Genomic DNA, 14,491 nt, shown 5'->3' with positions numbered 1-14,491 from the left:
GTTTCGGTGGCGGCGATGGGAGGTTGGGTGGACGATAAGTGGTTATGGGGGAAATGTGGTATTCCGGAAAACCGGATGTACTCTCCTCGTGTCTTGACCGAATGGGGATCCTTGTGCACTTTGTTGGAGGCGTTTGGAGGGTTGGGCGCGTTTAAGGATGAGGTGGCGTGGGACCGTATAGGGGTTGATTCCTTTTCGGTAGCATCTTGTTATGAAGCTTATGCTATGCACCGGACTCCTCTTGGCCCGTGTGGAAGATATTATGAGGCTAAATCTTTGGTGTGGAAAGCGGATGTTCCTTTTAAGATTAAGGCTTTTGGGTGGAGGATCCTAGCTAATAGACTTCCAACAAAAGATCTCTTGGTTATTCGAGGTATTCCTATCCTTCCCGATGATTTACTTTGCTCCTTTTGTCGTATTGTTCCGGAAAACCGGGATCATTCTTTTTTTGCTTGCCCTTGTGTAAAGCGTATTTGGAGGGATATAGCTTTTTGGATAGGAAAACATGGTTTGGGGGAGGAAGAGAGCTTGTCAAATTTTATGGATTGGCACTCTTTTTGTAAATCAAAAAAAGTAGGTGTAAAGAAATTAGATGTCATTTGGTTGGCCACGACTTGGTCCATTTGGTTGAGCCGAAATGGGATGTGTTTTAGGTCGGAGGATTGGAATTTAGATGACTTGGTTTGGAGCATTAAATGCTTGGTTTGGAGGTGGTCTTTTTGTGGAGAAATTACCCACGCCAATTATTCTTATTATGATTTTGTTAAGGAACCATTGCGGTTCTTGTCATAATTTTAATTTGGTGTTAATTTCTTCGTTTTTTTCTTTCGGCCTTTCTTCTTGTGTTCCGGTCTAGTGCCGCTCTTTTGTAAACAGGATTGAGAACCCTTAGTTCTCCTATCAATATATCTCTTGTTTACTAAAAAAAAAAAATGTTATACTTCATCTTACCTAAACACCAAGAAACAGTTCATGGCTTACCTTAAAAATAAAATTTAATTGGTACATTAAATATTCATACACCAAAACACACCTCTAACCCAAGCAAAAAATCAAACATTTCAAATTTCTAGCAATCAACTAACAATCAAAATGCATCATAGTTATAGATTTCTCCAGTATTCGTAGGATCAACAACCGGACTACACCAAACAATAAAATAAACAAAAGGTAGAACTTTGATTACATGGATTCATCTCTCTCTTTACACTAAGAGAAAGTATATGATATTACTCCCGAAAATTTCTTTCATGAAAAACCACTACTCATTCTTCCAAAAGAAAACCACGACATAATTATCATCATCAACCAAATAAAAGTTTACATGTTGGAGAGCTCCTTGTGCATGAAGATAACTTCATAAACATTTGGTTCGTTTTAAGGCGGGTACTTTTGACTCTCACAGTCTCTAGTACTTTTGAATGTTGCATAATATATTTTACAAATTGGAACTCACAATTGTTGATGTTTTTTGTGTCTGTGGAACATTTAATGCTAAGTGTTTTTAGCTGTGAGGAGAGACATTCTGGAGCAACAGTGGGATTGGGTGGAACAACCTTCGAACATTCAGAACAAATATATGTTGCACCCCTTATATTCATAAAATTTAACTTAATGTTAAAATGTTGAAGATTGGGAAAATGTGGGAGTATTTCTATCAACGACCTGCACTCCCTCTTTAGTAAGCTAATCAAAAAAGTAAGTTCCATGTGAGTCAAATTGTGAAACATGGGAAGTGGTTTCCAAGTCATGCCCCATATCTGCGTGAGTTGCACACAATCGAACGTTAGAAATGTATACTCTATTTGATAGATTATGAGCATATAGATTAAACAATTAATTAATTAATGTATATTCAATGCAAATAGTGAATATTCAGTAGGATAACATTCATACCTGTTCTATATGCAAAATTCTCGTCTTACAAACCAAAGACATCGGAATATCCGTATTATAACAAATCTTTACTTTGACCAAATTAGGTAAAGCATTCAAGTTTTCCATGGGATCGATTGATTTCTGGAAGGTACGTGATTTTGCGTTCAAATCTTCTAAAATAGGGCAGCCATATAGAAACTTTGCAAAATATTTAGGAGATGTCAAATCAACGTTATTCAAATGAATAGTTTTGAGACAAGGAAAATTCACTTGGTCAAAATCCCACAATTTTACGTTTTCCAATCTAAGAACCTGAAGTGTCTTACAACTGAGAATGCAAGGAGGTAATTTGATACAAAGCGGTTTACCAGACAAGTCGAAGTTAAGATTCTTGACTCCTCGTTGCACCACAAATTTAAAAATTCTATTCAATTCTCTTGGTTTGAAGCGAGAATAGAAGCATAATTTCAAGGTAAACGATTGGATCGAAGTCTTTTTGTCTCGCAAAGAGAACATGGTTGAATAAACAAACTTGTGAAATGTCTCAAAGTCATTGAATTCTTTGTCATCGAAGTTAAGAATAACGACAGAGAGCCATACCGGTTTCCATCTCTTTGAGAGAATCATTGTGGTTGCAGCGGCTTTGGTTGGAAGGAAGGAGAGAATGTGGCAGAGAATTGACTCCGGCAAGTCGCTAATTCTATCCTCAGTAGGAATTGAACGGCCAGAAGACATTATCTGTAATTGTGAATGTTGCAAGCAAAGAAGGGGAGAGGATTATCAGCATATCTGCAACAATATAGGGTTTTCTGTTGGAGTTAGGGTTTGGGCTACGACTTGTTTCATTAGCTTCACTTTTTCTACAACCGGAGGATTTAAAACACCCCTCTTATTAAGTTAAAAATTTGGTATGAGAGCTAATAAAAGCAATAAGCTGAAGGGTTTTAATAAAAAACCGGAAAATAAAAAATATTATCCAGCTTTTTCGGTAGGTTTTCCGCCTTTTCCATTTTGGTGTCCACTCAAATTTCACTATTCACTTATTTACTTTTATTTTGAAAGAATGTGACATCTATTATGTTCCTCCTCAGATTTCAACTTGTCACATGGCTTTTCTTCTCGTTCTCACTTCGAACCCATCCGCTTTAATGAAAACTTCTTCATCTCTTTTCCTCAAATTAATCTATTTTCCTCGATTTTTTTACTCCACAACGTTTCAATTATTTTCGGTGCAACAAGAATATAGATAACTTGAGGTGTGAAAATGATGCGTAATTTTTCATGATTGTGTGAAGTATTTTTATGTTCAAGCTCAGGAAAAGAGTATAGATAACTTGAGGTGTGAAAATGACACCAAGAACAAAATAAATTAGATATGGATAGCCTAAATGCTACTCTAGATTGACTCAAACTCACTCATTGTTTACCTAACAGTTCCGACAACCACGCTGCACCTTAGTCTGCCATAGTTTCTTGGTTTTGAGAAATCTATCCTTAAGTAGGAGAGAGGGTTACCTTACAAATACATTGAGGTTTTGGTCTCTTAAAATGTATTAATTTGTTTTAGGAATTAACCAAAAAATTTATATTATTTTTGGTTGATTTATTGTCGTACATTGTGAAAGGTTGAAGGGAATTGTTTCATTTGTTGTCGGATGCTATCAAGGGATCGTGCATATTGGTGTCATTGGATGGTGTTCCCAGGTAATTCTTTTTAAATTTCATCTTAATTTTTCATTTTAAGACAATTAAGTGAGTGTTTGGTTGAAGATAATATATCCCATAATATATAGACTGTTGATTTGCGAATAATATAGCCCATCTTACTTTGGAGATTCAACCTAAGAAGTAAACTTTTATCATAGAAGATATTAGGATGTCAAGCACCTAATGGTCTCTAACAAAAGTAAATCAGACTTAACTTAACTTTCAATGCTTTTTGAGGCTTTTGACATCAATATTTGTTGTTTTGGATTTTGAGACTGGGGGGATCTTTTTGAAAAACCGTGAGAGTAGATGAAATCTTGTTTTATTTTATTTTCATTTTAACTATTTCAAGATCTTTTTTGAGTAAAAGAATTAACATTACTAATTGGCCATTTTGGAGTTTACTAATCACGAGCCTTATTTGCTATTTTGCTTCTTAATTTGTCATTATCATCAATATTTTTTGGTGGTCTAGACATGGTTGCTTTGGATCTTAGTATATGAATTTCATCTAACATTTTTACATATTGAGTTGCAGATTTGAAAGTCGCATGGAAGATAGGAATCTATTGTAGTTCTAGACCTCTGCTCACAAGATGGCGAAAGATACCTTAAGCAGTGGTAAAGCTGTTGCAATAGTGTGTGCGGGACGACAACACTTGTTTTTGTCTCTAGTTTCATGTTTCTTTTTTCTTACTTATTTTTACTATTTTTCTCTCATTTAATGAGATAGGTCTAGCACCCTGCATCAACACTTGTTTAATTATATTTGATCATGAATGCTTTTTATGATAATTGGGGAATCAAGAGTATCTACAGGTCTATTACTATATTATGTGAGTATTTTCTATTTTTCAAATACAAATTTCTATACTCCTAACTCGTATATATTGATCTGTTATGTTCTCTTTCCAAATACTGATAATTAATGGCCATGTATTTTAGTGTTTAAGGAAAAATTAATATTGGGAGCTAACGGTCATGAAATTCATTTTCTTACTTTTGAAGTATACAGGGGATTAGTGAATTAACAAAATGGTACATACATTCTATAAAAGTCAACTGTCTTCCAGTTGAGGAGATTCTAGTTAATTTATACAGGGGATTATGAGTTCTTTAGCCAAGATGCTACTTTTCAACTATCAGAGGCTGATATTTAGTACCAAGTTCGGCTGCAAAATGAAATTATCAATCTTCTCATTTTGTGTAACTGATTTTCCATTGCTGCTATGTTGTTTTGTACAAATGGGTAGTGGTTTTACAACATTTTGTTATCTTGGTATCTGTTAAGAGTCCCACATCGGACAATATATGGCCTGAACATGTCCTTATAAGTGGGGGCAATCCTCACCCTACAAGCCGTTTTTGTAGGGTTGAGTTAGGCCTAACCACACTTCTTAACATGGTATCAGAGCCTCGTTTAAGATCCGGTGGGCCACCTTCTATGGTTTCTGCTATCGGGCCACCCACCATTTATTTCCACGCTCTAGTTGTCTAGTCCTGGGCGTGAGGGGGGAGTCCCACATCGGACAATATACGGCCTGAACATGTCCTTATAAGTGGGGGCAATCCTCACCCTACAAGCCGGTTTTGTAGGGTTGAGTTAGGTCTAACCACACTTCTAACAGTTTTAAATTTCCAAAGTTCTCCTTAAGTTAAATTTTAATATTTTACGTTATATTCAATTTTTTATTGTTAAAAATTCCATTTAAAAGTGTGATATATAAGAATAAATACGAGTGTTTGTCTTGGAAGAATTTTATTTCATATTAGTTAGAAAAACTGATACTTGAAAAATTAAGAAAATTTAGCTAATAGCAATACATAAATTTGGATGGGGTTAAAAACCTCCGCAAAATCAATTTCTGTAACGGAAGTTTAAACACACTCAAATTAACCTCCGCAAAAAATACCAGCGTTTACGCAAAACCTCTGCAAATAAACTACGGCACACGTATCTGTAGTATTTTATAAAACTGTCGCAAGTGAGTTGCGGAGGTCAAAAACCCCCTCAAAATTTAAATATAACCCCCGCTAAATAGCACATTTATTTTGTAGTGATGCAGCGTCGCATATGATCGAGAACAAGTGGGAAGTTGATGCTTTTTGATATATACTAGTAAAGGACCCGTGCGTTCGCACGGGTCACGCAAAGTCAATATAAATATTATATAGTTATGGTTAAAAATGTATATAAAAAATATATAAATTAAGAGAAAGAAATCTTAAATGATGATTATCATATAAATATTAATTTAATTTATCAGATTGTAATTGTTGTCAAGGATATAGATAGAAATTATGTTAAAGAATATATGAGTATATGATGTAGTACACTTCACATAGAGACACGATTATATATCTTCCACGTCCCGCACCCATGGTTTTGTAGGGCGGATGCAAGGTTTTAGAAACAGTGTGTCCATTTATAAAAATATTTGTAACTTATTTCCGTTTATAAAAATAATTTTATCAATAGTTGACCTTTTTTGTAATTATAAAAATATTTGTAACTTTTTCCCGTTTATAAAAATAATTATATCAACAATAGACTTTTTGCAGTTTATAAAAATATTTATAAATTATTCTCGTTTATAAAAATAATTGTATCAATGATAGACTTTTTCCCGTTTATAAAAATATTTATAACTTATTCCCGTTTATAAAAATAAATGTATCAACCGTCAATCGTCGATTTTTTTCCGTTTATAAAAATATTTATAGTTTTTTCTATTTATACCAATACTTGTATAAATAGTTGACTTTAAACCGTTTATAAAAATATTTATAACTTATTACAGTTTATAAAAATAAGTGTACAACACTAAACTTTTTCCTGTTTATAAAATTTTTCGTCACATATTCTCGTTTATATAATTGAATTAATTAATTAATATTTTAAGTGTATTTCGTAAAATTAAATATGATTATTATTATTAAATAATAATTAAAATTGTAGTATAAATGTCTAAACTCCATATAAGTAAAAGTTTTTTTTTATGAAATGACGCAATTAACCCACTTTTTAAATTAGTTTCCATTATTAAAAAACGATTTAATCTATAATTATGTTTTCAAAATTTTATTTTTAATTGGTGTAAAACTCTTGAATGCAAAGATTTTGTTCTTGGAAACGTGAGATAATTTGCAAGAAATAAATAAAAGATAGTATAATGATTATAAGATTCTATAGGTTTTAATAACATAAATAAAAGGTAGTAGTATTTTAGAATCATTGGTATTGACATAAAATATAAAAACCTGATATTAGTACCTTGTAGAATGCAAAGTATCTTGTGGATAATAATTAGGATTGAAAAAAAAAAGTTAACTGTGTGGATTTATTTGTAAAAATTTTTTTAGAGATATTATTATTATTATTATTGTATTTTAATTTTAAAAACATTATTTTTTTAATGCTTTATTTGTTTCAGTTAAGAAAACACATTGAAAGTAAAATAGAGTTCGTTTCAATTTCTTTTTCAATTGAGAAAAGTAAAAGTAGAATGAGAAACGCTTTTGCAGGTTTCCAATCAATTTTCAAAATAAAAATACGGCTACACACGTTTACTTTATGACTGATTTTGAAGTCAAATTAATTGTAGATTTAATAAATAGTAAGAAATAATTAGAAATAATGGCTATCTTGTGTAAATGTTAAATGTAATAATTATAAGAGAAATAATTCACTATATACTGCACGTGGATAAACTTCAATTCATTTTATAATCCAAGTGGTAGAAAATTAATATATTAAGAGGATTTTCTAGCATTTTGTAGTGTAATTATTTTAGTTAGATTATTAAGAAATAAAACATTCTACTAATTTAGTTTATAATTAAAACTATGAATAATTTATTTATTGAAAAAATCTTACTTTTACCATAAATTACATTAATTATCTATCAAAAAATTGTCAATTTAATTGAGCTAATTACAAGGGATAGGATCAAATGACACCAAGGTGTCAAAATTTAATTTGACATCAAATCTCAACCGTTAAAAGAATAGATCCAACGGTTATATTAAATAAAATAAAATAATGAAAAAATATATATAGCCTAATTTTTTGCCTAAAAAATAGGTTATTTATATAACCGTTCGATCTATTCTTTTTAACGGTTGAGATTTGGTGTAAAATCAAATTTTGACACCTTGGTCATTTGATCCTATCCCAATTACAAATATTTCACTAGTGTAAAACTTAAATAAAAGGTACTATAATGACTATATTATTTTACAACCATCGGTATTGATAGATAATATAAAAAGTAAAATTAGAAACGTTTTTCAGATTTGCAATGAATTTTCAAAATAAAAATACGGCTACACGCTACTTCATGCAGTCAACATTAATTTAGGAAATAAATTTTAGACAATGATGCTATAAATGCATAATTTCATTATAAACAAAAAATATATATAAAATAAGTTCTGACAACTTATAAAAAATGGTGAGTCTATAAATAAAATTAGGATAAACCTAACATGTGCCCCAAGGGCACATGTTAAGAAACCTAAATATAGTAAATTTGTATTGAAAAACGTAATAAACACATTAATTATAAACTTTTTATGAAAACAATGCATAACTTTTTAAATAAAATTTCTACATTTAGCTCTTAACATGTGCCCTAAGGGCACATGTTAGCATAACCCATAAAATAAAGTCTATAAAAGAATTTTTGGCACATTTATTTGTTTGTTGTATAACATTTCATTTATCTCATTCATAGGCACATATTTAAAGGAAATCAATGAATATTTTCTTTGTTAATAAGATTCTATTAAATAAAATATCACAATGAAATGAGAAAACTATTAGATTTATAATTATAATAAAAAGTATCATCTATAACACGAATTATGCCAAATTATAATGTCAACATTGATAAATAAATTTATCACAGTTTTTACAAAATACTCTAGACAAATACTAATTATAAGTGCAAATATGAGAATAACATGTAATTTTTCCAGAGAACAAAATAATGAAGTTGTAGTAATGCCATGTTGTCAATGACCAACTTTCCGTTGTCTATTTTAAATGGATTCTACAAAAGACATAAATACAATGTTAGAGATGTCAGGTGAATAACATTACCCCTAATATTGAAATAGTATGTCAATATTATCAATATTTATATAACAGTTGATATAGTTATATTAAGTGGAAAAATCTTACTTCAAATCCTTTAGCTTGAAAGAAACAACAACTTTTTCCTCCCGACTTTGTTTGAAAATTAAAAGATCTAAATTAATATAGAGACCTCACTTATTAATATGTTTGTCATATTTGTATATTTTTGAAAAAAATTCTTATAAACGATATGAATTCAATAATTATATAACATAACCTAATCGATTATTAGTAGCATCAGGGCCGGCCCAAGGGCCAAGCTATCGAAGCTACGGCTTTAGGCCTCAAAAGTTTTGGCTTAAAAAAGGCCTCAAATTTTTACATATATTATTTTAGTTGAGTTGGTAAAATATAGGCCTCTTTTCTTTTTGGTCTTAAGTTCTACTCTTAACAACCATAAAATCAAAAAGGAAGGTAGTTGGAAATTTGTAAAAAAAATAGGAAAGGAATTGTAAAGGAATTGATCCTAAGAAGAGTAAAACAAAAGATTACACTGTGATATGAAAATCCCGGACAATTATAAGACATATTCAGAAACCGACAATTGAAAAATGGCAATGAAGAGGTAATAGATTATTAGAAGATTTAATGAAACAATAGATTATTAGAAGATTTAAACGAATCGATTCCCACACTAAAACAAAAGCTTACCTTTAGATCTGAAATATACATTCGGATTGAAAGAGAGATTAAAAAAATTGATAGAAGAAAAACGGGAATGAAGAGGGAATGGAGAAGTGATACATATATTTAGGGTTATGGAATGGTAAACAAACAAATGGAAAAATATAATCAATGTTACTTATTTTCAATGTATTGGAAGAGACAAAGACAAATAGCATTGAGGTAATTGATTCATTGAAAATATACGATCATTAAATAGAAATGTATTAGGGTTTACCATGCATTGGAAAAAAATAAAACGTGTTACAATGATTTAAGATGTCTGCTATTTTTTCATATCTATCTATTATCTATCTATCTATTATAATATAGAAAAAGTAAAGTACATGATAATTATACTTTAAACCCTCTGATTAAATAACTAAAACCGTTTAAATTTCATGGGTAAATTTGTCCTTCTGAAAAATAAAGCCACCATATTCATTTGATATTAAATGCTATCTATTGTGTCACTTTTTGATTGGTTGATTTCATTTTTATTTATTTGGTTTTTCATTTTTTTAATCTATTTTATATAATATTATTTTATATTACAGGTGAAATAATGTCAAAAGCTGCATTGAGAATATAATTGGGTTTAAATATCTAAGCCAACCCTTAATTACTCCCTTACCCATTAAATCTCTGGCCACGTGAATGAAAGAAAAAAGGCCACAATATCTGGCTTGGAAAACACAGAACTCCATTACTTCAATGACTGTAACCTTTCATTGTTCAATAAACCTTTTGTGTTCCATAGGCTGCATAAAACATGAACAAATGCATAACCATGTCAATTCTGCTGCATCTCAATACCCTGCAATTTTCGCTCCTCTTCCATCTCAAGACAAATCCTTCATCTCCATCACCTCCGCCGCGATTTTCACTCCTCCTTCATCTCAAGACACTACCTTCGTCTCCATCACCTCCGTCTCTAACTTCTGTTAAACACTGTTTATATTCATCTCCATTTGATTCATCTTCGATAATTAACTGATATCTCTATTCTTCTTGCAGTGTTTGTATGTGAATCATGTCTCGCCCAATTGAGCCATTGAAAGAGATAAATGATTCAAAAGATTTGTGGAAGATCACTGTTAGATGCAAACATCTATGGACTGTCACAAGTTCTTCAAACAAAGAACACATGGAGATGGTTTTGGTTGATTCTAAGGTACTGTAGCAAGATATGGTTCCCCACTGATTACCTATAATATGTTTTGTGTTGATTAACCACTGATGATGAAATGTTTATTTCTTGCAGCGTGATATGATTCAGGCTGTTGTCCCTGCTTATTTGCTTTCGAAATTCAAATCTGAAATTAAAACAGGAAACTCTTATATCATGCAAAATTTTAAAGTTAGGAAGAATGATTTTGTTTTTATGGCGACAAATCATACATACAAATTGGTTTTTTGTGGGTAAACTTTTGTTAAGAAAGCAGAATTTCCTAACATCCCTCATAACTACCTTAACATAATTGGTTTGAAGTCCATAGTTGAAGGAAGGTTTCAATCAAATGTTTTGGTTGGTAAGTTCCCTACACCCTAATTTCATGTGTTATAATTTATTTTTGTCAAAAAACTTTAACCAATCCATTTTTTTCTTAGATTTGATTGGAGGAATCACTGATATCACTTAAAGGTTTAAGTATTCAAAGGTTTAGTAAGAACCTTTTCAAATCTTTTGAATAAAGGTCAAAAGGACACGCGGCAATAGATGATTTAATCTAACGGCGGTCGAACAGTTGTTAGCCTTTCTCCTAGTATCTAGCAGCAATGATCACAAGTAATGACAAAACGTGGGAATGCACGTTTTGAAGAGACATTTTTGAAAATGACAAGACGTTTTGAAAGATAAGTCATAAATAATTATGATCTTTGTTGCAACACCCTTCTAAACCCCGCGGAAATTAACATTAAAATCAGAGTAAAACATGAAGAAGAGCATTACAACGCCAACAAAATAAACAATATTCATGTCATGCCATAAAGGAACGATAAACCAAAAATTATTCAGGTAGCATGTTAACACAGCGGAATATTCTCAACAACTGAATAATCAAACATCTGGAGTCGAAGACTCATAATTCAACCACAAACCATAAACAAAACAGAAGTTTATCAGCCAATTCTAAAATAACGTTCCCGGTGTTACACGACCAGAGCATGACACTGACCCAACTGACTCTAACAAACTACTTGACGAGCTAATCCTCACCAAGTACACAAGCTACTCCTCAATCTGAAAAATAACAACAGTAAGGGTGAGTTTCATTCGCATTAACAAATGTTATAGGTATATAAACAATGCAACTTCATCCATACATTATTCACCCAAATCAATTATATTCAGATAATATAGCAACATTCATACCAAATGCACACAAATCATAACATTGGACAACTTCCATTCATGTTACAATTATACACAACAACCTAATGCAATGCAACTAAATGCATGTGGTACCAAACATGGAATAACCCATCTCACCGATCCACCACCATAAAGATTCGGCTACTTCTCTCACCAATTCCACACAATGGGAATTAGCTACCGCTGTCCCACCACCATAAGGGATACAGCCCACAACATGATTATGAAATGCATGTATCAACCATAACATGCTCATCATCAACATTAATCAACCAGATATCATAATCATCAACCAATGCAATAACAATATAATCCACCACAACCAATTAAATCAAGTGTTTAAATTAAATTCGAGTCACAACTCAAACACTGTTTTATTGCATATCTCACTGAATTAGTCTCACTATGTTCGAAACGGCACATCAAACAGACTAACAGTTAAAAAGTTATACATCGTTAATCTTTAACAAAAAAAAATCCAAACAGCACAGCACGCGGCGCCAACATCCACACGCGGCGCGAAACGAGGAAAAGTTACGCCTTCGCGGCGCCAACACCTACACGCGGCGCGACGCGAGGAAAAAGTTACGCCTTCGCGGCGCCAACACAGGTACGCGGCGCGACCTGTGCGTATCAAAACATCTTGCCATTCAGTCCACCTGTTCGCGGCGCCACCCTGTGCACGCGGCGCGAACCGGTGATTTCAGAAATCCCAACCTGCAGAAAACAGCATTCTATGCCTCCCAAATACTCTCAAATCATACCAGTACGAATCTCAGCAGAATAAGCCACACATACGACATAGAATGCACGTTTACACATACTTCTAATCATGTTTAACATCATTGTTCATCACCAATCATCATTCACAACCTAAATTGAATCAAAGTTCTATAAACCTCAAAACCCCAAACCCGACATATAATCCAATTCGAAATCCTAACATACAAATTCCATCGAATCATTCATACATCCCATAATAGAGGTTAATGAGAAGAATCCCCCCTTACCTCGATGTCGAATTCTTGAATGCTCTTCCTCTTCGCACTTGCTCTTCTCCCAATTTCACGTTCAATCTCCTCTGCTCCCTTTTGGTTCTTTTTTCACAAAAATACTCCTCTTTTCTATTTTTATGAAAATATAACTTTATTTTAGAAAAAGGGCTTTGCAACTGATACACCCCCCAACTGCTACTTACAACACTGGCCCATTAGCCTTATTTCATCCTTATTCCCAAATAATTCCACTTAATTCTAATATTTAATAAAAAAATTAATTAAATTAAATAAAGAATTTTATGGGGTGTTACAACCCTCCCCCACTAGAAAAGTTTTCGTCCTCGAAAACATACCTTAGGCAAAGAGTTCTGGGTAGGAGTCCTTCATTTGGCTCTCCAATTCCCATGTAACCTTTCCACCGGCTGGTCCTCCCCAAGCTACTCTGACCAACGCTATCTCCTTGCCACGCAATTGTTTCACCTTCCGATCTTCAATCCTCATAGGCAAAGCTTCAACTGTCAGATTATCCTTTACCTGTACATCATCCACTTGGATAACATGTGACGGATCAGCAATGTATTTCCTCAACTGCGACACATGGAATACATCATGCAGATTCGCAAGTGTCGGTGGTAACGCAATGCGATACGCCACCTCTCCCACTCTTTCTGAAATCTGAAACGGACCAATAAAACGCGGAGTTAATTTCCTTGACTTTAGAGCTCGTCCGATACCAGTCATAGGTGTAACTCTCATAAACACGTGATCTCCTTCTTGAAACTCAAGAGTTCTCCGTCTCTTGTCATGATAACTCTTCTGACGACTCTGAGAAGCCTTCATCTTCTCCTGAATCATCTTAATCTTTTCTGTCGTTTCTTGAACAATCTCTGGTCCAATCACCGCACTTTCGCCAGATTCATACCAACATAAAGGCGTTCTACATCTCCGACCATACAAAGCTTCAAACGGAGCCATACCAATGCTCGAGTGAAAACTATTATTGTAGGTAAATTCGATCAAGGGTAGATAACTATCCCAAGTACCACTCCTTTCCAACACACAAGCACGCAATAAATCCTCTAGCGATTGGATAGTTCTTTCTGTCTGTCCGTCCGTCTGCGGATGATAAGCAGAACTCAATCTCAGCTTAGTACCCAAAGTCTTCTGCAACCCTTCCCAAAATTTGGATGTAAACCTTGGATCTCTATCTGACACGATACTCGAAGGAATACCATGTAAACTCACTATCTTCTCAATGTACAATTGAGCCAGCTTCTCCATTGAGTAATCCATTCTCATTGGTATAAAGTGAGCAGACTTAGTCAACCTATCCACTATGACCCAAATGGCTTCATAGTTCTTCACCGTTCTCGGCAATCCAGAAACAAAATCCATAGATATACTATCCCACTTCCATTCCGGAATAAATAATGGTTGCATAGCTCCATATGGTTTCTGATGCTCAACCTTCGACTTCTGACAAGTTAAACAAGCATAGACGAATTCAGCTATTTCTTTCTTCATTCCAGGCCACCAAAACAGCTTCTTCAAATCATGATACATCTTGGTCGCACCAGGATGTATACTCAATCCACTACGATGTCCTTCTTCGAGAATACTCTTCCTCAATTCAGAAACATTAGGAACACAAACACGGTTACCAAACCTTATAATACCATTCTCGTCGATTCTGAATTCACCTCCCTTGCCTTGGTTAATTAGAGTCAA

The 14,491-nt window shown here is 33.2% G+C and overlaps 1 protein-coding gene across 1 annotated transcript; it reads right to left on the bottom strand.

The window, feature by feature from the left end:
• Positions 1 to 1,155: 1,155 nt before the first annotated feature.
• Positions 1,156 to 2,722, bottom strand: LOC131630169 (putative FBD-associated F-box protein At5g44940). The gene is made up of 2 exons (XM_058900963.1): positions 1,897 to 2,722; positions 1,156 to 1,760 (listed from the first exon to the last, which is right to left on the bottom strand). Exons 1-2 carry the CDS (start codon positions 2,611 to 2,613, stop codon positions 1,305 to 1,307), a joined length of 1,173 nt encoding a protein of 390 aa, XP_058756946.1. The 5' UTR covers positions 2,614 to 2,722; the 3' UTR covers positions 1,156 to 1,304.
• Between the last annotated feature and the right edge of the window lie 11,769 nt (positions 2,723 to 14,491).

The sequence above is a fragment of the Vicia villosa genome, unplaced genomic scaffold, assembly GCF_029867415.1.
Source record: "Vicia villosa cultivar HV-30 ecotype Madison, WI unplaced genomic scaffold, Vvil1.0 ctg.000655F_1_1, whole genome shotgun sequence".
NCBI lineage: Eukaryota > Viridiplantae > Streptophyta > Magnoliopsida > Fabales > Fabaceae > Vicia > Vicia villosa.
Note: the sequence above shows the minus strand (reverse complement) of the source record. Positions and strands in the feature narration are given on the sequence as shown.